We start from the raw sequence: 23,511 nt of genomic DNA, 5'->3' as shown, positions 1-23,511 counted from the left end.
ATCAGAATCGAGCTTGTTCAACTTGCTGTGACCCATGATCTGACTCGTCATGCGGAAGACTACCTACGACAGTTACAGGAGAGACAGCCATTAAAATCCCAAAGCTATATCATGGGCAGATTTCTCGAGATGATACATTTGAACAAGATATAGTGTTACGAAAAATATTGAGATTTCTTAAGGAGGCTGCTGTGTTATCTAAGTGCCAAAGTGGGCACGAGAGGATTGAGATGGTCTCTTTCTTGAAAGGTGTCCAGTCGTGGAGGATACTGAAATTATCTTGTCTGTCTGTCATCAGTGTCCATGCTACTGAAACTGCAGCTGAAGCACCCGGAAGAGGGTATTGCATTGCGTTTGGTATACACCATGAAGGCCAGTTTCCATTTGCCGTTGATGTTCCCTCACTCTCTCCAGGCCAACAAGTGTGGGCCTCCAGTTGCTCTGGTTATTCCGTGGTTCTATAAGACCGCCGGCTTTCGAGATGCAATACAAGAGATGCTTGCTATGTTGATGAACAAGGGAGTCCAGCTAAACGATCTGTGCCGGCCTCTGGGAAGTCCACTGCACTACCTCATCTGGATAAAGCCAACGTATCACTACTTCCGTCAGCGTATCTTGTGGACAATTGGATTCCTCCAAGAAAAGGTGCGGATATCTATCAACAAGGTCCAGAAAGCGCGCCTCCGGAGTTTCTATGGAAATTAGCCAGCACGACGGAGGTGACGGGTCCGAGCGACGTCTGTGGATACCGTGAAATATTACACGATCTCATTGGCCGTGGAGTGGTGAGCGGACGCAAAGACCCGAACGGGCTGGTGCCGTCTGTTATCCAAATGAAGCTATTTGGTTGCAATTGGACTGACGACTATCAAGGGTGTTTGCGGTTTTATCGAGAAGGGCCACGTGATGGAGGGACAGTTTGGCCGGGGCCAGTGCCTCCGCATGATCGGCTATCACGTTTTGACTTTGATATACCTTTCGATGAGGCGATGCAAGAGTACCGTGCCGGCCGTGGGCTTTGAAATGGTTGGCAATGGCGGTGCCAATGGAAGCCATGGAGAGGATGAGAGTCGGACTCGTCGGACTGAAGAAATGATGTCAATGTCCGTGGATCAAGGGCATCAAGATCTGGATGGTCCGAATTGCGAATGCGACTGCCCAGAATATGGGATGAGCCGGCCGCCGTCCAAGATGGAACTGGATGTGTAAATGAGAGATTGGATTAACGTCGTCATTCCTCATTCCCTGACCTTCCACACCCGTACCACGAATACTGAAGCTCATCTGGCTGCCTTCGAGCAAGCGATCAGCGCCTTCCCGTCCAAAGGTTATGGGAGTAACGAGATTCTAAACGATGATGGCCAAACTAGACCTTCAGTCCACCCATGCAACGGTACCTACTCGCTATTATGTAGGTAGAAGTTGAACTCTGATGCCAAGACGCCAAGCCCTCATGTAATACATCTCACCAAAATGAAGTTTGGGTTAGTTCGGGTTGGTGTCGGCAGAGCTGATGGCACCGAGATGGACGCCTGAAAAATCCGACCGCGCAAGTTACCGTCTCGTACCTGATCGATGGAGCACAGTTCGTATCTATGAGAAGAATATTAGAGGCATCATTGAAGTTCTGACCACCACTTTGTCTCCCTCCGTGGTGCCCTCAGCGTCCCTTCTCCCCTGACTCATTCCTTAGTCAGCAATCCGGTCCAATTTGTGCTCGTCGTGGGCGTCACAGCGACGAGGTTCTAACAGCCACTACTCCGTACATCGGCTATGCTGCAGATCACTCATGGCGACCAACTCTAACTCTTCAGGGGCACGGCCGCCCAAGGCCTATTCCTGTGTCCGATGCTTCGAGCGCAAGGTGAAATGCGACAAGGAGCATCCCTGTAGCGGCTGTGTGCGCTCCAAGGTCGAATGGCAAGTTTCATCATGCTTCTTGCTGCCTGGTGTCAATGCGAAGCGAGACCCATCGAGAACCGACACCTCGTCACCTGCCAGGGCTATACTGACCTTTCCTTCTGCAGCGTCTTTCGCATTCCACCTGCTCCTCGTCGTCGGAAACGCAAGACCCGAGAAGACGATGTCGTCGCTCGCTTGAAACACTACGAGGACTTGCTTCGTGATCAAGGCATCGATCCAACCACCCCATCTACTACTCCCAGCAAAGTTGACACGACCTCTCCCCTTGACGATGGGGACAACTCCAGTACGTCGATATCTAAGCCCGCAGAGCCTCCGTGGACGTCGGGTTCACTCCAAGGGAGATTGATCACTGACCAGGGGAGATCTCGATTCATTCAAAAGTGTGTCATTCCACGGGCCCCGCAACCTCTTCCAAGCTAAAATCAAGACAGTAAACTATGGACTACTGTCAGCGAAGAGGTCTGCCTCTTCACCTTCAGTCTCTTCAATCGACTAATCACAGCCACAGCTCCATCACAGCAGAGATGTCATTCAGGATACTGAGAGCGAGGATGAATTGGATGCTCTTGACGACACGACTGACTTCGTCCTCGGGGTGACACCATACCCCACTCAGACATCGAGCCTGCACCCAAGTCCCGATCATATGTTCAAACTGTGGCAGATTTTCCTCACAAACGTCAATCCTTTGGTAAAGATCGTCCATCAACCCACCCTACAGCGAACTCTTGAGGACGCCATTCAGGACATAGACCATATACCCCGTGGGCTTGAAGCCCTCATGTTTGCTATCTACGGTGCCGCTGTCCTTTCCATGCGGAATGGCGAATGTGAAGCAATTTTTGGCGAGCCTCGTGCAAGTTTACAATCTAGGTACAGGTTAGGAATCCGCCGGGCTTTGACAAAGGCACGATTTATGGCGACTTCCGATATTGTCGTCCTGCAAGCACTCGTCATCTATCTTGTGAGAAGAAGATCTGCGCTTCTATTGGCCGTGACTAACCGATGATAGCTCACTACGCGCCAAGTCTTGGACGCTCGCACCTTATGGACGCTATCAGGCGTTGCAAGTCGTATAGCTCAAGGCTTGGGCGTGCATCGAGACGGCACCGTCCTTGGCCTTCCTCCTTTTGAGACGGAAATGCGCCGCCGGCTTTGGTGGCAAATCAACCTGCTTGACTTCCGGGCGGCTGAGCTGAGTGGTTTTGGCGGCATGTCGGAAGTCAACTGGTGGAACACAAAGGTGCCGTCAAACGTCAATGACGTGGATATTTGGCCAGGCATGAAAGAACCCCCTGTTGAGCACACTCGGCCCACTGAGATGGTGGTCTGCTTGCTTCATTATTCAGTCGGCGCCTTCTGGAGGCGAAAGCTCTTGCAAGCAGGCACTGCCGAAGAGGACCTTACGCGAGCTCTGCAACGCTGGGTAGCAACAAAAACGATGCCCGAAAAGGATGCGTTCGTTGATGAATTCCAGGCTGACTTGGAAGAAAAGGTGTTGAGATATTGTGACCCTGCCATGCCACTCGAGATGATGGCTTTGATCATTGGGCGTACAATGTGCAAAGGTATCAGATTCATGGCGCACCACCCTCGGCGCTACCCAAGCGAGAAAGATATCCCTGACAGTGAACGCCAATTTCTATGGACAACAAGCATGGCGTTGATGGAGGCCGATAACCTTGCCCATTCCCATCGATCGCTGCAAAGATTCAGCTGGCACATCGACGCCGGGTTTCAGTGGCATTCCTTCATATTTGCGCTGGGAGAGCTCATAGCCCGGCCAACTGGCGACGGCAAGGACGATGCTTGGATTCAGATTGAGGACATCTTTAAGAACCATCCATCGTAAGTCATCTGACCTCTTTGAGTATCACTTTGGTTTTTCCCAAGCTTGCTCCGGCCCCACTTCATGGCTTTCCTGCGTCGAAGTACCGCCGTCCATTGCATATCGTTGTTTGGTATTCTGGGCTGACTCCCACTCTTGTCTTCGTGAAGCTTCGTCTCCGACCAAAAAAAGCCGCTTCACATCGCGATCGGCAATTTGTGCTTGAAGGCATGGCGAGCCCGCGAAAAGGCACAAGTAGAAAATCCCCAGGGGTTGTCGTGGCTGGATACTCCGCAATTCATTCTACAGCTTCGCAAACAGCGAGAGGTTCAGGAGCGGAAGGTCGATGCTAGTCGAGCTTCCGCATCACAGCCGAATCCTATCACTCAGGCTGAAGACACGAACCCGATGAGAGAGTCGCTGCCCCCCAATACTTCGGCCGCAGAGAGCCTGCCCAGCGTCCAGCAATTTGAAGAGCCGGCCACTACATTAGATTCTACCTTTTCAGCGCATGACTTCTCTGTTATGGACAATATGGCCATGGACTGGCAAAGATGGGATACCCTCCTTAACGATTTCGAGTTGCTCACACAGCCCTCCACCATGAATCCCGGGCACTTGCAGCACCTCGGACAGTACGGGCAACAAGGCTATTCATGGCCGTTGTCGCAGATTTATGACAACCCATGAAGCTTGGGGGCGCTCGAGCTGCACAAGACAAATGACCGCCACGAACACATTAAATCATTTGTCTTGCACCTGCTATTGCGCCACATCGAAGGCGTGGAAGCTGCCATCTTGGAGGAGCGATTATTGATCTATACTCATAGGCAGTTACCTCGGTATCATGCTAACAGGAGCTACCAACAGAAAGATTATTTAGGAGGGCGTCCTTCACGGCAACATCATATATTCCTAAACAAGTGATCTTTAGGTCGACTCTGACCCTAAATCCCCCAGGAACGCCAACAGACGGACACCGCTATGCTGTGTAAGTTGAGCTCGCCTGCAGCACAGTTTACCCCCTGTCTGAAGGCAGCCGACATGCGTTTGATTACAAAATGCTCCGCTGTGAACCCATTGCGCGACGGATAGATGGCTCGTCTCGGAGACCTTCCGAAGAGTTCTACGCTCGAGCTTTCAGGTGAACAATTCGATACGAGTACTCGGTAAGCTTCAGGCTTCTCTCCTGGGTGGTATTTAGTGCAGCACTACCCGCATATTTCCTGGCGGACATTTACGCGAACGCTAGGATTTTTGCGTCTGTCGCATCGGAAAGCGTGCCTGGGAGCCTCGATATGGACGAAGTTATTGTGCCGGGGCTGGAGATCCAGTCAACCTACCACGAACGTCACGGGAACAGGGCTTGAGTACTTGGTGCACAGATACAAGATTGCCGATTTCCGATCACAATAGCAACCAAATCGATATGCGACCAAGTCGATCAAGCTGCCTGGTCTGGGCAATATCTGGTTCTAACGCTATCTAACATTCAGCGAGTCGAGCCTAACCCACAGACTACTCCTCAGCAACCTCTCTCACGTCACCCATTATCTCCATCTTCTTATCCTTTCCCAAGGCCAAGGCATCCACGATGCCCTCCCTGTCCTCTGGCGCTACACCCATGATAGCCCGCAACTTGGGCGCCTCGCTGTGGACCTCTCCGTCAAGATTCTCATCGATCTCCTCCAGTGTGCGTCCGCTCGTTTCAACCCAGAACACCAAGACCACGACCAGCTCTAGCACGTCCCACGCGCCGTTGATCATGTACGTCTTCCAGCCAATAGCTTCAAGCGCAAATGGGAATGAGAATGTCACCATCAATCCCACTCCGTTCACGAGGAAGGTGTAAATGCCCATGCCGAGCGAGCGGAGACCATAGTTGAGGACCTCCGGCGGGTACAGGACAGTAAGAGGCGTCCAGCCGAAACTGTATGCCCCCTGGAAGAGGAATATCGTGGCCACTGTCCCGTAGATCCCGGAGTTGTTGGTCGAGTCGCCGTAGACTTTGGTCAATCCGCCCACGAGGAAGATGAAGATGGTCAACAGCGCCGTGGAAATGGCAGCCAGAGCCTTACGCCCTAGTTTGTCTGCCATAGCAGTGCCCACGAGAGAAACGACCAAGCACCATGCGTTGAGGATGATGTTGATCTCAAGCTGTGTGGTCGGGTTCGTTACTCCCGCCTGCGTCAGCATTGTTCCGAAGTAATATGAAATAATATTATTTCCGGAGAGCATGGAAAAGACGGCGACGGTGCAGACCAAGAATATGCGCCTGCGAGTGGAAGAGCTGTTGACGAATTGTTTCATGAAAGAAGGGCTCTCGAACGACTTCTCGAACGCAAGGGTATCCGTGATCTGGCGAAATTGGATGGCCACGGCAGGGTCACCGATGTTCCCATTCGAATGTGTCTGCGCCAATGCCAGGAGAGCCTCTTCGTTCCGTCCCTGGTCTTGAAGCCATCGAGGGGACTCTGGGGTGAATGGGATGAGGACTATGCAAAGAACGCTGAAGAGCCCTTGGAGGGCTGACGGGAGACGCCAGGCCCAAGTGGAATCCATCTTTGCGGTGCCGTACGTGACACCCGCAGCGATCAGACCGCCTATTTGTTGGTCAGTTAGCTATTGCTCCAATCTGCGAGAAAAGGGTGGGCCAACCACTTACCAACATACCAAAAGTCATATAAGAGAGCGAGCGAGACAGCGCGAAGCTTCACAGGCACAGTCTCTGACAGGTAAACGGGCGCAGCGATGGACGAGGCGCCGGTCCCAAAGCCGATGATGATCCTCGCGATCACAAACATGGCGATGTTCTGGGCGGCTGTTTGGAGGACGACACCGATGATTGTGGAGACGGCACCAAAGAACAGAGCCCATTTGCGACCAATCCAGTCCGGGACTTTCGCGTACCCTATGCCTGCTATTGCGCTGCCCATCCACACTGAAGCCGTGTTGAGCGCCAGAGTGGCTGTGGTTAGGGTGAAGTAATCCGTGTACGAGGGAAGGATGTTGAGTCCATTCATCATGGAGCCATCGAAGCCTAGAGTCTGCAGATGCGCCCCGTGTCAACCCATGATCGAACCCATCTTGCCATGTTGTTCAACACCCCCCATCACCAAATTCCAGGTATGTACTTACTGTGGATGTCACGCATGATGTCAGGACGAGGACAGTGCAAGCGATCCACGACTGCTGAGGCACCCATGCCGGGAGCTCCCAAGGAATTGGCGGCATGATAGCTTCAATATCAAGGCGGTCTTTGAGCAATAGTCGTTGGACTGAGAAAAGATGCGAAATCAAACTTGATGTCCTGGTCTCAAGTCTTTCGTCGACCGAGGACCCGCTCCATTATATACACACTTTATGGTCCCCTCTGGGATAGAGTCGACAACACGGCTTGTCTGCTTGATCCATGCCAGGTGCGTTACCACCCGTTATCGCAAAAGGTTGTCATGTAGATATGGAGGTGTCCGCCAGCGCGGGACGGATAACACAGCCAATCTCCAAACAACATGCTCCGCGAGTCAGGTTCTAGTCCTACCGATCCGTCCCTTTGGGTTCGCGTTATCTGGAGAAAGGACCCAGATCCTGATACGGACGAGGCTGGCCCTCGGCTTGTGCCCCCTTTGCTCCATTGCCGTCCCAGTGCGGAAACGGTAATGTCCGCCTCAAAACGTCGAGACGCGGATTTGGCAGCATCGTCTCCCACTTAAAGATGTCATGGCTGGTGAGTGAAGGTTTCCGAGCGGGCTGAGTTTCGAAGTTTCGCATTGACCTAGTCGAGGTTGAATGTCGCCCTGGGCACGTTCTGGGGGGATATATCCAGCGAAGTTAATCGAGTTCTGAATCCTGGCTCTCACTTGTCGTAGATGTCCGACGAGGTAGTGTTACGTCGCGATCAAGCGGCCATCCCGCAACTATTAAAATCTTCGACGAAAGAGGGGAGGGGAAAGACCTGGTGTGCGCTGAAGAGCCAGTGAACCAAATACCGAGCACCCAAAACCAAAACATGCCAGGAAGACTGATGAGCTGGCCAGATTGGCCCGAGTTTACTGCAGCCAAGGCAGAGCCAGGCGATGACCTGGTCGGATACAAGAAAGCCATAGTCGACAAATACGGCAAGGACAACATCATCAAGAGCTGGCTCAAGGTCTGCAAGGAGCTGGAATCAGTGACGGACCATATCGCCGAACATGGCACCGCAGTGATCCCGGAGATCCAGTTTGACGAGGTCTTCAACTTGACGCCTGAGAGGAAGCAGGCGTTAAAGGATGTCGGCTGCTTTGTCGTCCGCAACGTCTTTGGCCGGGAGGAAGCTGACAAGTGGTTCAAAGATCTGAAGGAGTACGTTGCTGCGAATCGATCGCAGATCCGAGGTATGTATGCCCCCATCAAGGAGCGCGCAGATAGATATACGCACCATGGAGTGAAACCTTCGAGCTCTTTTCTCTGACTGATTTCTAGGCTGGCCCGAGGAGACGCCGTTCATCCTCAACCTGTACTACTCACCCACACAAATGGCCGCCCGATCACACCCCAACCAATTGAAGCTTAGCGAGGAGCTTAACTCCTGGTGGCACGACAATTCTGGTTCTTATTCACCTGAGCCGTTGTCGTATGCGGACGCCGTGCGTATCCGCCCCCCAGGGATTCCCTTTCGCGGACTCGGTCCCCATATCGACGCAGGCAGTCTTTGTCGCTGGGCAGATCCCACGTACCAGTCCGTTTACGCTGCTGTCTTTTCAGGAAGCCCCGAGTTGTTGGACAACTATGACTTGACCGCGCGTAAGACCGCCAACCAGGCAATGTTCCCCGGCAGCGCGCACTCGCGTGTCTTTCGAAGTTTCCAAGGATGGACGGCCCTCACCTCGGCCGGACTCGGGGAGGGCAGCTTAATGCTATACCCCAACGTTAAGTGGACGATTGCCTACCTGTTGCTGCGACCATTCTTCCAACCACCAGACTCTGAAGGGGAGGATATCATGGACGCCACCAAATGGACGTTCGACTTCGAGAGCCCGTGGTTCCCAGGAACCTTCAGGGAGGACAGCCAGCTACTGAGCCCGTCATCGCACCCACACCTCCGCCTTTGCGAATGCATGGTGGGCATCCCCCGCATGGAACCCGGAGACACCGTGTGGTGGCACGCAGACATGTGCCACGCGGTCGAGGTCGAGCACAACGGTGACCACGAAGCCAGCGTGGCGTACATCGCTGCTACGCCCCGGACGGACGAGAACAAGCACTACATCAAACGCCAGCTTGAGGATTTCCTGAATGGTCTCCCGCCCGAGGATTTCCGCCGCGGACCAGGCGAGAGGAGTTTTCAATTGTTCACGGGAGAAAAAGGCATCTTGGGCGGCGATGCGGGCAGGAGGGCCATGGGGTTCGATTTGATCGCCTAAGAGAATTCTTGTCTCAAAAGCTATTTTAATCAAAAGCTCACGTCGAGAATCTCTTGCTCTTGCCCCTGTCCTTGCTGTTGCCATCGCCATCGCCATCGCCATCGCCATCGCCGTCACCGTCACCGTCACTCTGACCTCCCATCCACAGCTCTATGCTGTAGTATTTGTCGAGTCGCCGATGATGAAATTCGATCGCGCCGAAGCAAGGCCAAAAAGAAAAAAGCACAATTCCTAGGCTAAAACCCTATATAAAGATAGTCCAGATGAGCAACAATCATCCGATATCTTCTTTTGTTTCTCTCTCTCTCTCTTCCTCCAGCGTCTCAAGATATTTTGCCTGCCGCCTGTTTGTCCTCGTTTCAAACCTTGTGAGCGGTGCCATATCTCGAGCTTAGAGCTCAGAAATAGACGCGCCGAATGGAGGTTGGACATAGGTGCATAATATATACTCCGTACACGTATATATGTATGTATGTAGAGACTAGCTCGCATCAAATGGTGAGATAGATTTCAAAACTGGAACAACGAAACAACGAAACACCAGGCTAGGGATCTTTGTCATCGCCGTTGCAACTGACGGCACTCTTGACGACGGCGAGTCCCCGAAAGGCGTCTGTGTCGTCAAGGTCGCTTTGCATTATTATCTGTCGGCCCGCCCTTTGCTGCCTGCTTGTTTAGTTGGCACTCCAAGAAGTGGGTGGCTTGAGCCGGCTTCTGTTACAACTCTGTTTCTGCCCGACGGTTGTGTTTGGCGAAAGGCTGGCACTGGCATTGTATCGTCAGATGGGTTGCCTGAGAGAAGAGAATATATAGAGGGGGAAGGGAGAGGCTGGGCGACGTTGGCAAGTCGCCATGTCAACAGTCCATCCGAGGCCGTTGTCACTCCAGAGCTTAGATAATTTCATGGGTGCTCCGCTTCTTGTCAGGGGAAAGGGAGGCCTGAGCGGGAGTGCAAATCGCGAAAACAAAAAGATTCCAAATATTTCGAGATCCGAACACATCAGAGTCGGTATTTTCGTGTGCTGTAGTATATTGTAAATGATTGCCGGGTATCTTCAAATCCCAAAAAAGTACAAGATCTAGAAGCAAGGGACATGTCATACTGTGTAAACGTCAAATTCATCATCTTGTTCTTTTCAACCATTTCCGCTGTCGCGTGTGCAACTTAATCGACTATATGATGTTCGCAATTGTCATTCGTGATCTGTTTGGATCTAGGGTAGGGGTCTCGTTCGGCGTGCTGATCGGTGGCAATGTTAGTCCTCCTGAAATTCCTGCTGGAGCCGGTCCATTAGGTGAAGGTGATATGGGTAGAGGAGGTGGGATTTGATTGTGTAGATAATGCTGTCGCTTCGAGAGTTGCTGTAGATATCTTGCTGATTGCTCAATGTGTTGCCAGCCACCCCAATCGTGCTGCTCTTCCTCAGACAACATGTTATCCCACGACGGTGACTGAGCGCCTGACGAATGTGGATCATGTTCGATGAACTGATGCCTTGGTCTACCATGTTTTTGCCGCCGACTGAGATGAGTGCCTGTCTCAGCGTTGCCCCATACCCAGCTATTTGTACTGGCTTGAAGGTCCGCAGACAAGTAGACGAGCAACTCCTCATCGTGGTCGGTGTCGATACTGCCAGGCTGCTCTGCCCGCTCAATCAAACAGCGTAGAAAGAAAGACAAGTGCCTCCCGCAGCAGGTGTTAATGCTCCTAGCATCACTGATCGTAGCAGCCGCTCTCAGGATGAGAAAAAAGGCGTCATAAACTTGTCGAAACAATAAGAAGAGCATGCACCGCCAAAGATGGGTACATAGCATGGTGGTTGAAGAGAGCACAAATCGCTGCTCCCACTCATGCGATTGAACATGCGGAATCATGCACCTTGAGAGGATGTTTGCGGTATCGCGAGAAGCATGGAGACACTGCTCAATAGCTTGAGCTCTCTGCTCTGAAGAGCACGATGGGGATAAATTATGGCGCTGAAGCATTATGCGTGTATTTTGGAAAGAGATAAGTGGAGCCATAATACATGGATCCAGAGGAGAGGTCGAGGAGAGTTGTAGTGGCCGGGGAAACAAATGCAGACATTCACCCAGGTGACTCTCGAACTTGGCCAACGCCTCGCTGGTGATGCAGAGGGAACGAAAAGTCTTGGCCAGCGGCGCCATAAGCCGTGCTATGTAAATATTGGCCAGCAATAGTTTAGGAGCCAGGGGAGTGTTCATATGGTCGGACATCAGGCGCTCTTCGTCGAGGACTTCGGGATACTCTGTGTCGCACTCATCGTCATTGATGAGCATCGGCTTTCCAAGTTCTAGGGCAAGCAGGCTGCTGTTGTCAGTGGAAAAAAAGATTGGCAGCGTGAAAGCTCAAGGCTTACCGGTCCCAAACATAGAATGAGTACCATATGCGTTTGCGCATTTCGCCTTCAATCGGCGACCATTGACCCCCTTGAACGTGCAACCCTAGATCCTGGACAATACGGATCGCAGAGCCCAGCCATATCCAACTAGCAGATTTCCGATTCATCTCTATCAGAGCAATGCTAGCGAGAAACGCTACGATTGCCTGGTTTGTAGAAACATCATCTTCCCAGAAATTGATGGTTGATATTGCCCTTGTCAGGTACTCCTGCGCTTCCGGAACCCGGGCACGGTCATGGGTTGCAAGCGCGCCACAGGCAAGAACCGCATATAGCGTCGCAACCCAGTCTGTCGGTAGTGATTGCACGTTGCCTCTCTCCATTGCCATCGTGAAATTTCGCTGAAATTTGGGCCAATATAGAACGGGAAAAAGACGGTGGATATATTCGTGATAGTAGTGGAGTAAATTTTCCGCGGCTGGTTGCGAAGGCAATCCTTGTAGGTCTGAAATTCGAGTATGTGTAGTGTGCGATCGAGGTTGGACCCCCGTAACGGGAGGTTTCAGCAAGCCACGACCAACATCATTCAACTGTGTCCTGGCACTTGTGAGGTCCTGGGGTGCTCTTGCTTTCAACATCCTCCGTGGCGATTTGCCGATAGACGGAAATTCAGTGAAGACCGAGGAGGCAGTTTCGGGACGAAGGTCAGCGGAGAGATCAGAATTTCGCTCAACCGAATGATACCGCTCGAGCTGCTGCCGGGCTTCCATTAGTTGTCGCTCTAAGTCCTGTACTAGCCTGGGAAGATCAGAAAGTGCCATACATGACCAGGAGCAAGCTTGACTCACTTGATAGATGACATGCGCCGGTTCGTGTCCTTCGTGAACTGGCAGCGAACATTGCGACTCGAGCATTCTGTACAACTAGATGTTTCGGTCGCATCACACTTGTCACCCATTAGCAAAATGACACCAGGAGACCCTGTTTCCCACTAACCTTGACCTTACGTTCACGGCATGCGTCGCAACTCGGGTCTTTTCTTCTTTGTCTATACGCTCTTTTCGGATTGTGCATCATCATGGCTGAAATCTGACCGGGAGATGGGGTGCTCGCCGCTCCGCTGCCCGGTCGTAGATTGTCCCCCGTGCGAGACACTCCTTCGTTCGGAGAGAGGGGTCCCATATCGTGAGGACCATAGAATGATGACATTGTCGTTGGTCCTGATGGGATTAGCCCTGTCTCAATATGCTGCGACGATGCAGGCCTTGGATGTGGTGTTCGATCCAGGTCATGAGTGGTGGTAAAGAGTCCCGAGGAGGCGACCGACGTCGATTCGAAGACGGGCAAAGACTCGTTCATCGTCTCAGTCGCATCGACAGTCGCCAGGCATCGCAGGAATCCGAGTAAGTGCTTTCCTCTACTCAGACACGAGTTCTCCCGTTGTGTCGAGACATGCCCGCCACTTTTCGAACCCGGATCCAGAAGCAACAGCAGCCCTCAGAACTCGCAATCCATAACAACAAAGAAAGAGACACTCTCTCGATTCAAGTGCACCTCAATCAGGTGCTCTTTCGACAGTTACTGCAACGACAGAAGCGAGATGCAGGAATGGAGACAGGTAAATGTCCGACCTTGGCCTACTGGTCCACTGGGGAATAGCGAGTTGATGCGAAGCGAGTGGTCGCCACTTTCTCAGTCAGGTCAGCCGAAATTGTCGCTAGAAAAGTGGTATTAGAGTGCGCTGCCAACGGGCAGAAGGAACCTGGAGTCTGAGGACGCGACTGTGGTCTCGCGATAGCCATGCGCTTTTCCCACTGATCTGTCGATCGGCAACCAACGAAATTTGGGGCCAGATCGTCAAGACCTCTAAGCAAGGACAAGTATTTGGGGGGAGAAGGAACCGCTGCGGTTTAGCTCACTTCCACGCCCGTTAAGGGGGTAGAGATGTGGTCCACGAGCGGCGCACGAGGTGAACTGCCGGTGCGCGTGGCGTTGGGAGCGTGCCAGGAATAAGGAAGGGTCCCGCTCGAACATCGAGAAACAATCCAGGCGGTGGATGAGGCCTCTAACCACAGACCTGACTGATGCTGGGGGGACATGAGCGGAAAGCCAAAAACCACGTCTGAGTGGGAGCAGATTCGGATTGATGCGCAACCCTGAAAAAGCTAGGGCCTCCTAGGAGCCTCCCCGGTTCTAGCAGCCGAAGTGAAAGAAGCTAGCCGCAACGTTCTCAACAGCCGAATGGGGCATGACCGGCATTCGGCTTGCCGCCTAGCTGGTTTGCGCCAAAGGACCACTGGAGCCATTCTCGAAAAGAGTTCCCCTGTTCGAGGAGGTGGCCAGAGAACCCATGAAATGTTTGACCCATACCCGAGCCACCGTTCGAGTCGTCTTGGCTGAGAACATTCTGGGGCCTGACGCGTAGATACATTGGTAGGTAAATACTTTGATACATGCATTCTAAATTTGAGCGGTATATATATTTTGGAGGTCTTCTTGGAGGTCTTCCCAAGTGATGGGTTCGCGTGGTTTGGAAGAAGGCGCGTCCTCTTCACAAGACTATGGTGTCATACGCGTGGCATGAAGGGCTGTGGACGAGATCGCCGGTTCTTCAGCAATCATGATGGCTCCATGCAGCTGTCACTCGTATGTCCACGATTCCTGACGACTCCCTTGACTACCTTTGTGGCGGACTCTTTTGGTGGAGGCGGACCGAGGACGATCATAGGCCTTGGCTGTTGTCGGTGGGTAGCTCTAAGCGGCCCTAGGCAGGGCAGATCAGAAACAAATATGCTATCAACGTACCTCATCCGGACTCGGCTCGAGCTGCTCTGAGGCAAAGAGCTTGATCCCTGTCCATCTATTGAACTTCATCTGCGGCGAAATACTGGTTCTAGAAGGCCTTCGCCGTGCCTGAAACATCCGACCACACCATTTCGGTCGTTTTGTGGTCGCCATGAAAATTTTTTTGAGACGCTGTCCCTTGCTTAGGCAGTGGGGGTATTGCCGTCCGCAATGTCCGCAGAGGCTGGCTGACATGGGTGGTATTTCCACGAAGGGGGAGAAGGACTACCGACATCTGGAAAGCCCTCTCCTTGGAATAGCTCAATCTGCATGCTGTGGTTTCGGCGCGAAGGGTAATGGAGAAAAAGAGGGTGGAACATACCAATGGTCCATACCAAGACCGCTTGATTCCTGGCTGAGGCCGCACCTAACTTCTCCCTCGCTGTCCAGCCGCAAGCCTTTCCAATTTTGCATTCTTTAGTGTGATCGAATCAGGTACATTCCACTCCGTTTCTTCCGACTGGCATCAAATAGAGGAATAATCTAAGCGTGAGGATGATGCATGGGGTGAGTCGGAGAAAGTCGAACCCAAATCATCGCCCTAGCCAGCCATCAGCCAGGGGGGACTGCGTCGTCGATCATGGGGTCATGACTGTTGGAAGCATGGGGCCCTCGCCGGGAGCTCCTTAGGCCCCAAAGCTGAAAATTGGCCCCTCCTCCCGAATTCGTCATCCCCATCTCTGTTGACTATGTAGGGTTTCTCCCCTAAGTATGGCAAAGTACCAAGAAAAATCATCGCTCCATCCTCTATTCCCTCTGGAGCCAGAATGTCTGCGTCGTGACGAATCCGTCGAAACCAAGGCTGCAGGTTCCGAAGCTCCAGGAAAACTGCTGTAGATGGAAGATTCAAGGTGGGGCAAGGATACCTCTGTAGCGAACCTCATAGCAACTTCGTCTCTTCTCGAAGAACGGGGTAGGACAAAGGTGGCCAGTCAACTTGCAAGGTATGATACTAAGTAAAAGTGGGAGGAGTAGTAACGGATCTCCTACGGAAAGCAGGATCTGAGGTTCCACCAGACACGGAGTCCTTGATAGAGTTGTGGCTTCGCACAACCTGGGAATGGATAATTGATCCTGGATCCCCAGTGTCTGCGGCGGTCAATCCCGTCATCTCTGTCTGTTTCCATTGAGGTGCAGAATTAGGCCGGGGACTTAACGGAATTGCAGAGTCCGTAGGGGAAATCATCGACAACATTTTGCCGCGTGAGCAGTGATGTGCAGCATTGTCCTTTCCCCAAATGATGGGCATACGCATCCCAAGCCCAACCATTTCCCTCTTCTGTGCAGGATCGTGCGAGCAACTGTCGCTCATCTCTCGGCTTGGTGGCGCAAGAGACTCCCAGAAAATAATGGAAACGGCCAAGACATAGTTCCAGAAGACTGGTTTGTGGCCTTAGCGTGCAGCCCTGAGGAGACCTGGAACTTAGATTAAACGCCAGGGAGCTAGCAAACCAGGGTGTCTGGGAGGTAAGGATTCCCCCCCCCCCCCCCCCCCCTCGGGAACGCCATCCAGTCGGTTGGAAGTACCACTGGCAAGCCGTTGGAACGGAACTTAGCCTTCGGATCTACACGACCCTCAAACAGGATCGACTTTGCAGCTCGCAGCTCGCATTGCAGCAAGGTGGGATTTCCCCTGGCATCTCAGTCCCGCACTCATGCAGTGAGGATCAGACAAGCTCACAATCCAAGGGTAGGTGTTTCGAACCCAACCACTCTTTCCGTTCTCTCCGTGAAACATCTCGTCTGGCGAGTCGAAGCGATATCGCGAGCAGGGAGTAACACCATCACCAAAAGTCGAACGAACAACGAGTGACAATCCACGCTTCCTTGGTCTTCACTAGATTTTCAACTAGTTTCATAAATGGAATGACGCAGTTGAAGTGTTGCTTGGGAGCAACCGGATTTGGCAGATCCAATCTGCTGGCTCAAATGATGGAAGGTTTAGGGAAAAGTTCTTAATTTTACCACCTCACCCGATCTATTCCCCATGCTGCTTCATTCCTGGTCAGGATAATTGTCTGTGGGGTTATTATTGGGTCGTGACTGGGTGTTTATTGGATTTGTGTACAAAGGAGGTCCTGGGTGGCATCTGTCATATACCTAGGATATACTCGGTGCTCGTGCTGAAGATTTGAGAGAATTGAGCCGAGGATCGACAAGCTGCAGCAAGGTGTTGATTGTCTGCCCCCTTGTCGGTCTGACCAAAGTGTGTATGACTCAATTAAAGTGAGTTCAATAATGCGTCAGACCAGATGAACCCCATGCTGGGGGGTTTCCGAGAAGCTAATATTTGGAACTCCCCTGGCGGCTGCGTGACGGCCACGAAGCTTTTGGTTGAGCATTCTTCTATTGTGGCCTCAGTACATAGCCCTGAATACGTTGCCATTGAGCTCAAGGGGGTGGAAATGATCGACAGCGTGCATGCGATATGTGCAAAGTCGAAAGGTGAAGGCCTTGCAAAATGGCTAATCCCCTTAATATGACAACTCGGCCACTTGCCGAAAGTTAAGATAGTGCAGACAACCATTGCGACAAGCCCCGACGCTGGGAGGGCAAGAGGCGGTGGTGAACACCTCCGGGACCTCCAACTAGACTCTCTGAAAAGAGGCCGCAAGGATCATTGAGGTGTAGCCTCCGCGGAAGAGCTAAGGTATGGCCCTCTGTTTGATGAACCGCCAATTTAGTTTCTACTGACGTCTAAGGGCCGTCGGTGTCATCAGGTGTGTGATCTGACGCCAGCACCTTGGAAGAATTGCCCTCTGTGGGAGCCAAGCTTCGATCAGCAACCTCAAGCAGGGTGACGTCCTGTAGGCAGTGACAATTGCCACCGGGGTTTCCTCGCAACCGGTAGCCGTGCCGAGAATTGGCGAACAGCGAACGGCGATCGATCTCCAAGTGCTTCTCACACAGAGCAGAGGTTCCGAGTCTCCAAGCGAAGATCTCGTGGTGCATCGGGAGACATTTACTAAGTAGTCAAATACTCCAGGTTCCTGCACTGGTGCTAAAAGGGTCGATGAGGCTCTAAAGTGCCGAATTCCAGCAAGGGCAAGGAATAGTACCGATTTGTTTGCACAGGTCTGGTCCCCGACCCAATGAATTGTAAGGTCGCAGGATACCGATCCTTGGATATCGGGGACCTCTTTTGACAGCATTCTAGAATATCGACCCAACGGGAGATGAGGGACCCAGGCGAGCAGGACCGGTTCACGATTTGGGGGTCCACCTCTCCATAATCTGATCGACGACAGCGGCGAAGCCTTCCATTTCCTCTTCGGCTGTCGTGCCCGTGAAATCCATGCTGCAGCCCACGTACACTGGTTGTTTCATCTTCCGAGCAAGGACCTTGGCCATTCTAGTGGCATAGTCAATGCTAGAGCCCGAGGTCAACAGAGGTGTGCTGATCACATCTCGATCGTTTCTCATCTAGAATTCATCAGACGGAGCCTGTTGCTGAGGGAGTTTTACGTACGTCAGGCATTGCGTAGACAAAACTTCCCATAGGCGGCAGAGTGCTCTCAGCTTGGCTGAGGTTGGTGGTGGTCAAATGGACCATCGTGCAATTTCCCATGAAACTCAGGTGGGCGTGGAAGTTGAGATGAGGGTGTCTAGGCATGGGGAACGATTCGTCGACAGGCCTGAAGGAGGGTTCCATGACTGCGTGGAATCAATTGCAGTGGTAGGAACGCAGGGTATTGCCGGGAACGGAGGTTTAACGCTGAGTTGAATATATCGCTATACAAGTCGGAAGGGGGACTTAGACGGTGCTTCCAACCAACTGCTGTTTCTCAGTAGGTTTAGTCTCATGGATGACTCTGAGGGATGTAGTAAGTTGGTTATTGCAGGCAGAGAAGAGAAGGGGGTAGAGAGCAATGGCGGTGTTGGGTGCTGCCATTCATATCTGGCTTGGCATGCATCCGACCTCACTCTGCGAAGTTGACAGTTAATTTTATTGCAATATCCCAAAATCATCACTCCTCTCAAAAGCTCCGTGCTCTAGCATCAGCAATCGCCTGCTCGACCTTCTTCTGCCTAGCGCTTCCGATGCCTCTTTAGGATGGCTGGAGTTCAGCACACCGAGGATGCCGCCGTATCGCAACCCAAGCCGTTGTTCCATGATGCCGGGCCTCTGGCCGACCCTCTTGAACGGCGAGTCATCTTTGCTGCTCTCGATTCATTTCAGTAAGTGAACCAGGGAGTTTCATGCAATGGTCTTTGGCACTTCGACCAAGGCTTCTAGTCTTCATATGGTCTTTGATCGCAACTACCCTGACCAACGAATGTCGGCACCTGACACGGACGGCGGCCAAGGTGGCATGGCAGCTTTTCGTTTGGCGGCTTCTTCTTACGGGATGATTGCCTTGCTGGCTCGTGGCGTCTTGAATGAAGGTCTCGTGCTTGATCGTGGACAAGGGCCCCTCAACTTCACTTCCCACGATGCGGTGCTCGGACTCAGCATGACATGATTCTCTTGACGGCAGTCTCGCCCAAGGACGACCAGCTCCTAAGACGGTGTCTATGCCTCTAATATGACTCTTCACCTGTTTTCACCTCCCCAATGGGAAACCGCTTTAACTAACGCCGCTGACCTAGATTGAAGTCAGTACCGAAAAAACGCACACTACAACACAACCCACCGAAGGCGACAGAATCTCTACGCTCTCCCATCAGTCCAGTGGCGAATGCTTGCAGCTCCTCCTTTTTCCATTCTCGACACGCTGAATGCTGTTGACGATGCATTGGACCATAACGCCGACTTAGCAGACCAAATATTCCGCCTAGGAGCAGGTGCATTTGGACTCCCCGAGAAACCGCACGTAGACTCCTGGATGAACTGGCAAGGGAAAGCCAAACCGAACGACATTTCCAAAGCGCATTCAACTATTCGTCAGTTTTATCGAGACTGGTCTCACGAAGGGTTCACTCTCGAGGTCGAACCACTCCTCAAAACGATCCTCTCGGACCTCGAATCGATTTTCCCTGCTGTCCAACAGCATAATCAGTCCCCGTCACTTCTTCTCCCTGGTGCCGGACTGGGCCGCGTACTATTTGAACTCTCTCTGCGAGGCTTCCATGCAACAGGCAACGAGATCTCCTACCACCAACTGCTCGCAAGCAATTTCATTCTCAACAACGCCGAACGCGCCCACCAGTACTCGGTTTACCCCTTCGCGCATACATTCACAAATGTGGTGTCTCGCGCTAATCAGCTCAAATGCTATACAGTCCCAGATGTTCATCCAGGTGAGGCCTTCTCCTCCCGGCTTTCCGCCGGGTTACCAGTCGGTGAAATGAACATGACGGCCGGAGATTTCGTGCTCTCCTACTCCACGCCGGACTCCAAAGAGACATTCGACGGGGTGGTATCCCTGTTCTTTGTCGATACAGCACCTAATCTCCTTCGATATATTCAGACGGTACGGAATTGCTTAAAGACAGGAGGCGCTTGGATCAACATTGGCCCACTGTTGTGGCATTTTGATGATCGTGGGCCGGGTGGAAATACCGACGACGACGATGAACTAGGCGACAATACGCGGCCAGAGTCTGGACCAAGCAGCCAGCCAAAACCGGACCTTGAAGACAAAGGCATCGCCGAACCGGGATCCTTTGAACTTACTGACGAAGAAGTCGTTCAGCTCGTTTCACGCACGGGTTTCGAAGTGATTACTCACGAGATCCTCCCTGCCGATTCGGGATATATTCAGGATCCAAACAGCTTATTACAGAATCGGTACAGGTGCAGTCACTGGGTCGCGAGGAAAGTTTGATGGGTTGATCGACGCAATGTCGAATCCTTCTGAGGCTCTCTGTGGCCCATATTAATTGATGTACGGTCCTATCGTCTGTCTATTCCATTCCAGACCTGGGTGAGTGTTCCAGCCCGCAGAGATCCCTGATAAGCTCTTTGCTTTATATATATATATATATATATGGTCCGCTCACGGCAATAAGGAGTTCCAGAATTCCAGATAAGCAACGCGAACCAAGCGCCATGGGGCTGAGCTGGCGCACTGGACACCCTCAGGCAAGGCCAGCATTGCCTACTATCCTCACACAATTGATGGAACTGTGGGTCTCGCAGCCGCCTGAAATTAGGGAGGGACATTGAGGTAGACGAACAGCAGCCACCCAGCTGGCCATCGAGAGGTGTTGAGCGAGGTCGCCTCATAGTACAGCATCAACCCGAACCAAAGTACGCAGGGCACGGCAGTCAATCGGACTTCTTCCCGTATAAGAGCTAGCAGGATGATGTCTGGTTAGTTTCGACACTAAATCTGATTTGATGCGTCTGCTTTATTGTATCTCGCGCTTTCAAAAGGTCCATTGCTTTCGCTCATGGACAATATGCAACTCCTGGCTTTTTCCTTCTTGATCCTCACTTTCGTTCAACGTCACTGTGCCAAGGACAACATCACCCTGACGAGGCCTTCATTTCAAGCTCGACGTACTTCCACTGTGATCATGTCCACATCAGCAGTCATCAAAAGTGCAGCTTAGGCTCGATCAGGGATGTTCCCAACTCCCTTCTTCAGTTGCCGTTGTCGTTTCCTCATACTTCGTCTTCAAACTCCTACTCATTAAGCCGCTCCTGTCTCTTGTCTTTTTTTCCCCGAGCCGCCATGGTTCTGCTCTTGATGTTGGAATTATCTTCCCAGTGTCTGGGCCATATCCATGCTTCAATCCACGGTCCTATCTGAACCTCGCGCTACATCTTCCCATCACCTCACCCTGGCACACCAATTCGGCATTAAACTCGGACCCGTCCAAGGTCAGGTAAATATCAAAGTACACCCTGTAGAATGTGCCTTGCGGAGTATCCATTCTCTCAAAGTCCTTCTCAAGATTCTTTCTGGATAGATCTGAAGTGAGTGTGACCACTTCCTTGATACGGGGATCCTTCGTATATTCGGGGCTGTGACATGGTTAGCTAGGGAACATCAACACCAGAGACTGGAAACTAACCAAACATCCTCATCACAGGCATAAAGGATATCTTCGTACATCAACGTCGCCCCAGGTGCCACCTGCCTGAAGAACGAGACTTTGACGGGTTCACCAATTTTGACTCTCTCGCCCTTCTGCACAAAGATTTGTCGTGTGTATTTACACCGATCCTTGCCATCGAGGCTAGGCACGCGATATTGTTCGGGATGATGACCTTCTTTGAACGGCTGGAGGGTCGCCATGAGATAATGTCGTCTCGCGACGCGAGAAGTGATGACCCGCTCAGTAATTCCAGCCGTGACGGCGCCTTTCACAATCGCAGCTACGGAATCCATGGGTCTGACAACTTTGGATTGAAATTGTGGCGGGACGTGCAATTTGATCTGCTGGAAGAGATACTCGGACGCACCAAAGCCACCGACCACAAGAACATTTTGTAATGACCTATTCTGCGCCTGGATAGCAATGATCTGGTTGCGAACGAGTTCCAGAATTCTGTTGACGACGGGTTCAAAGCATTGAAGAATTTCCTCGTTAGTGAACGTCATGTAGCCTTCTTCAATACCAGCTTCAGGGAATTCAGCCTCGATACCAACATCGACGGCCCATTTCTGACCGTTGTTGCGGAAATCGGCCTTTATTCTGTTTTCAAAGTCCATAATACATTTGGCGTATACTCGACCGGCAGTTTTTGATCCATCGGGCAACTTCATTTTTCTGATCTTTGCGCGCAGAATGTTGGAGAAGTTTCGGTTGAGAGCAGTCGAGCCGCAAGAATCACCACTACCAGCCGTGCACTCGGCGACAGTGAACGGAGTCTCTTCTTCGACTTCGTACGCGATCAGATCGACGGTTCCACCACCGCAGTCTACGATCAGGACTGCGTCGTGGATCTTGAGGTTGAGGAGACCGGTCTTGGAGCAGAACATTGCCGCGGCTTCGGGCTCAGTAATGAGGGTCAGTCGGTTGTCGTTCTCATCACGAATGAATCCAGCTTGAATAGCTGCGGCTCTGGTCGCCGCTTTACCGGCATCGTTCCAAATGGCAGGGACAGTCAAAAAGTATCGGATATTGCGCTCTTCCCTGTTAAAGACCTCGCCCAGTGTCTTTTGCAACTGGACTCGCATAGCTTGCCGCAGTTTGAAGAGATAGTCGGCCGCCACATCGATTTCGGATTTCCCAGGTGGAAGAGGGGGTAGATTAATGGGATCAATATACGTGTTGCCCGAGAGCATGAGTTGCAGCTTGAACCATTCCACTTTTTGCACGCCAGGCTTGGGATAGCCGGTCGGAGCAAGGGCATCAGCAATGTCAGGACCCCAACCGACGACTTTCTGATATTGATCGTAATATAGCACAGTGGGAATCTATTCAAGTCAGTCGCATTTCATCCACATTCTTCCAAGTGTCTGATTGGGCCCACCTTTTGTTTTGTTTGATTGCCGGCGCCTGGCCATTCCGTTATTATATCCTCTTTTGCTTCGGTGTTCGTCGCAAACGCGAATGCCACGCCCGAAAAGGTGGTGCCCTGAGAACAAGCGTCAGCTACCAGAATATCAAATCGTTCTGAACGGTGTACATCTTACAAAATCGATGCCGACAATTAGCTGGGCCTTGCTTCTCCCTGCGCCCTCAACTTCAGCGGGACGAGCACCAGGTGGAAATTGATTGGTCATGTGCTGAATGCCAGGCTGCGGACCGATCGTCTGATTCATATATGCGCCGCCGTACCCTGGAGGCTGCGGGGGACCCAACTGAGGAGCACCGCCGACATAGGCACCGGCCCTGGTATCGATGGGAGCAGGATGATGGGCCATTTGATTCTGAGCGGGCGGCATCGGCGACTGAGGCCGTCCCTGGACGCTGTTGTATGAGTAGCTGGGAGGACGTCCAGGGACACCAGGCTGATTGGGATTCATGGGCGGTAGACTGGTTTGCGAAGAGTTTTGAGGAGGGGGAGGAGTCGTGGCGTTCGAGATGGAGCCGTTGGGTGAAGCGACAGAGGTGGAGGTGGTTGAGGCGGTTTGGATGTTGGCACTGCTCTTTCGTTTGGAACCGAAGCCTAGAGACTTGAAGCGCGAGCTCATGACATCGACATTGAATAGAAAGGCGAGGGGAAGAAGCGAGGGCACTGGCAGAGGGATTTTGTTGTAGTCGTGATTTTTGGGGGTTGTTGATGGCGATCGAGACGAGGTGGATTGGT

General features: G+C 52.2%; 8 protein-coding genes across 8 annotated transcripts; 4 read left to right on the top strand and 4 right to left on the bottom strand.

Annotated features, from left to right (window-relative positions):
* Positions 1-366: 366 nt before the first annotated feature.
* Z519_07444 (uncharacterized protein) lies at positions 367-1,209 on the top strand (the record flags this gene model as incomplete). The annotated part of the gene is made up of 2 exons (XM_016765178.1): positions 367-645; positions 874-1,209. The coding sequence occupies 2 exons, from the start codon at positions 367-369 to the stop codon at positions 1,207-1,209; spliced, it is 615 nt and encodes a 204-aa protein (XP_016618147.1).
* A 723-nt stretch (positions 1,210-1,932) lies between these two features.
* Z519_07443 (uncharacterized protein) lies at positions 1,933-4,444 on the top strand (the record flags this gene model as incomplete). The annotated part of the gene is made up of 5 exons (XM_016765177.1): positions 1,933-2,306; positions 2,358-2,385; positions 2,435-2,890; positions 2,939-3,774; positions 3,925-4,444. The coding sequence occupies 5 exons, from the start codon at positions 1,933-1,935 to the stop codon at positions 4,442-4,444; spliced, it is 2,214 nt and encodes a 737-aa protein (XP_016618146.1).
* Positions 4,445-5,272: 828 nt separating this feature from the next.
* Z519_07442 (uncharacterized protein) lies at positions 5,273-6,988 on the bottom strand (the record flags this gene model as incomplete). Its single annotated transcript, XM_016765176.1, has 3 exons — positions 5,273-6,357; positions 6,420-6,801; positions 6,893-6,988. The coding sequence occupies 3 exons, from the start codon at positions 6,986-6,988 to the stop codon at positions 5,273-5,275; spliced, it is 1,563 nt and encodes a 520-aa protein (XP_016618145.1).
* Positions 6,989-7,763: 775 nt separating this feature from the next.
* Positions 7,764-9,159, top strand: Z519_07441 (uncharacterized protein; the record flags this gene model as incomplete). The annotated part of the gene is made up of 2 exons (XM_016765175.1): positions 7,764-8,130; positions 8,219-9,159. The coding sequence occupies 2 exons, from the start codon at positions 7,764-7,766 to the stop codon at positions 9,157-9,159; spliced, it is 1,308 nt and encodes a 435-aa protein (XP_016618144.1).
* Positions 9,160-10,332: 1,173 nt separating this feature from the next.
* On the bottom strand, positions 10,333-12,728 carry Z519_07440 (uncharacterized protein; the record flags this gene model as incomplete). Its single annotated transcript, XM_016765174.1, has 4 exons — positions 10,333-11,485; positions 11,538-12,317; positions 12,368-12,465; positions 12,516-12,728. 4 exons carry the CDS (start codon positions 12,726-12,728, stop codon positions 10,333-10,335), a joined length of 2,244 nt encoding a protein of 747 aa, XP_016618143.1.
* Positions 12,729-17,567: 4,839 nt separating this feature from the next.
* Positions 17,568-18,015, bottom strand: Z519_07439 (uncharacterized protein; the record flags this gene model as incomplete). The annotated part of the gene is made up of 2 exons (XM_016765173.1): positions 17,568-17,786; positions 17,833-18,015. The coding sequence occupies 2 exons, from the start codon at positions 18,013-18,015 to the stop codon at positions 17,568-17,570; spliced, it is 402 nt and encodes a 133-aa protein (XP_016618142.1).
* A 402-nt stretch (positions 18,016-18,417) lies between these two features.
* On the top strand, positions 18,418-20,131 carry Z519_07438 (uncharacterized protein; the record flags this gene model as incomplete). Its single annotated transcript, XM_016765172.1, has 3 exons — positions 18,418-18,542; positions 18,601-18,802; positions 18,965-20,131. 3 exons carry the CDS (start codon positions 18,418-18,420, stop codon positions 20,129-20,131), a joined length of 1,494 nt encoding a protein of 497 aa, XP_016618141.1.
* A 922-nt stretch (positions 20,132-21,053) lies between these two features.
* Positions 21,054-23,395, bottom strand: Z519_07437 (uncharacterized protein; the record flags this gene model as incomplete). The annotated part of the gene is made up of 4 exons (XM_016765171.1): positions 21,054-21,276; positions 21,327-22,675; positions 22,732-22,836; positions 22,895-23,395. The coding sequence occupies 4 exons, from the start codon at positions 23,393-23,395 to the stop codon at positions 21,054-21,056; spliced, it is 2,178 nt and encodes a 725-aa protein (XP_016618140.1).
* Between the last annotated feature and the right edge of the window lie 116 nt (positions 23,396-23,511).

This window comes from Cladophialophora bantiana (assembly GCF_000835475.1).
Source record: "Cladophialophora bantiana CBS 173.52 unplaced genomic scaffold supercont1.11, whole genome shotgun sequence".
NCBI lineage: Eukaryota > Fungi > Ascomycota > Eurotiomycetes > Chaetothyriales > Herpotrichiellaceae > Cladophialophora > Cladophialophora bantiana.
The sequence above is the reverse complement of the archived record's forward strand: the minus strand, read 5'-3'. Positions and strand labels throughout refer to the sequence as shown.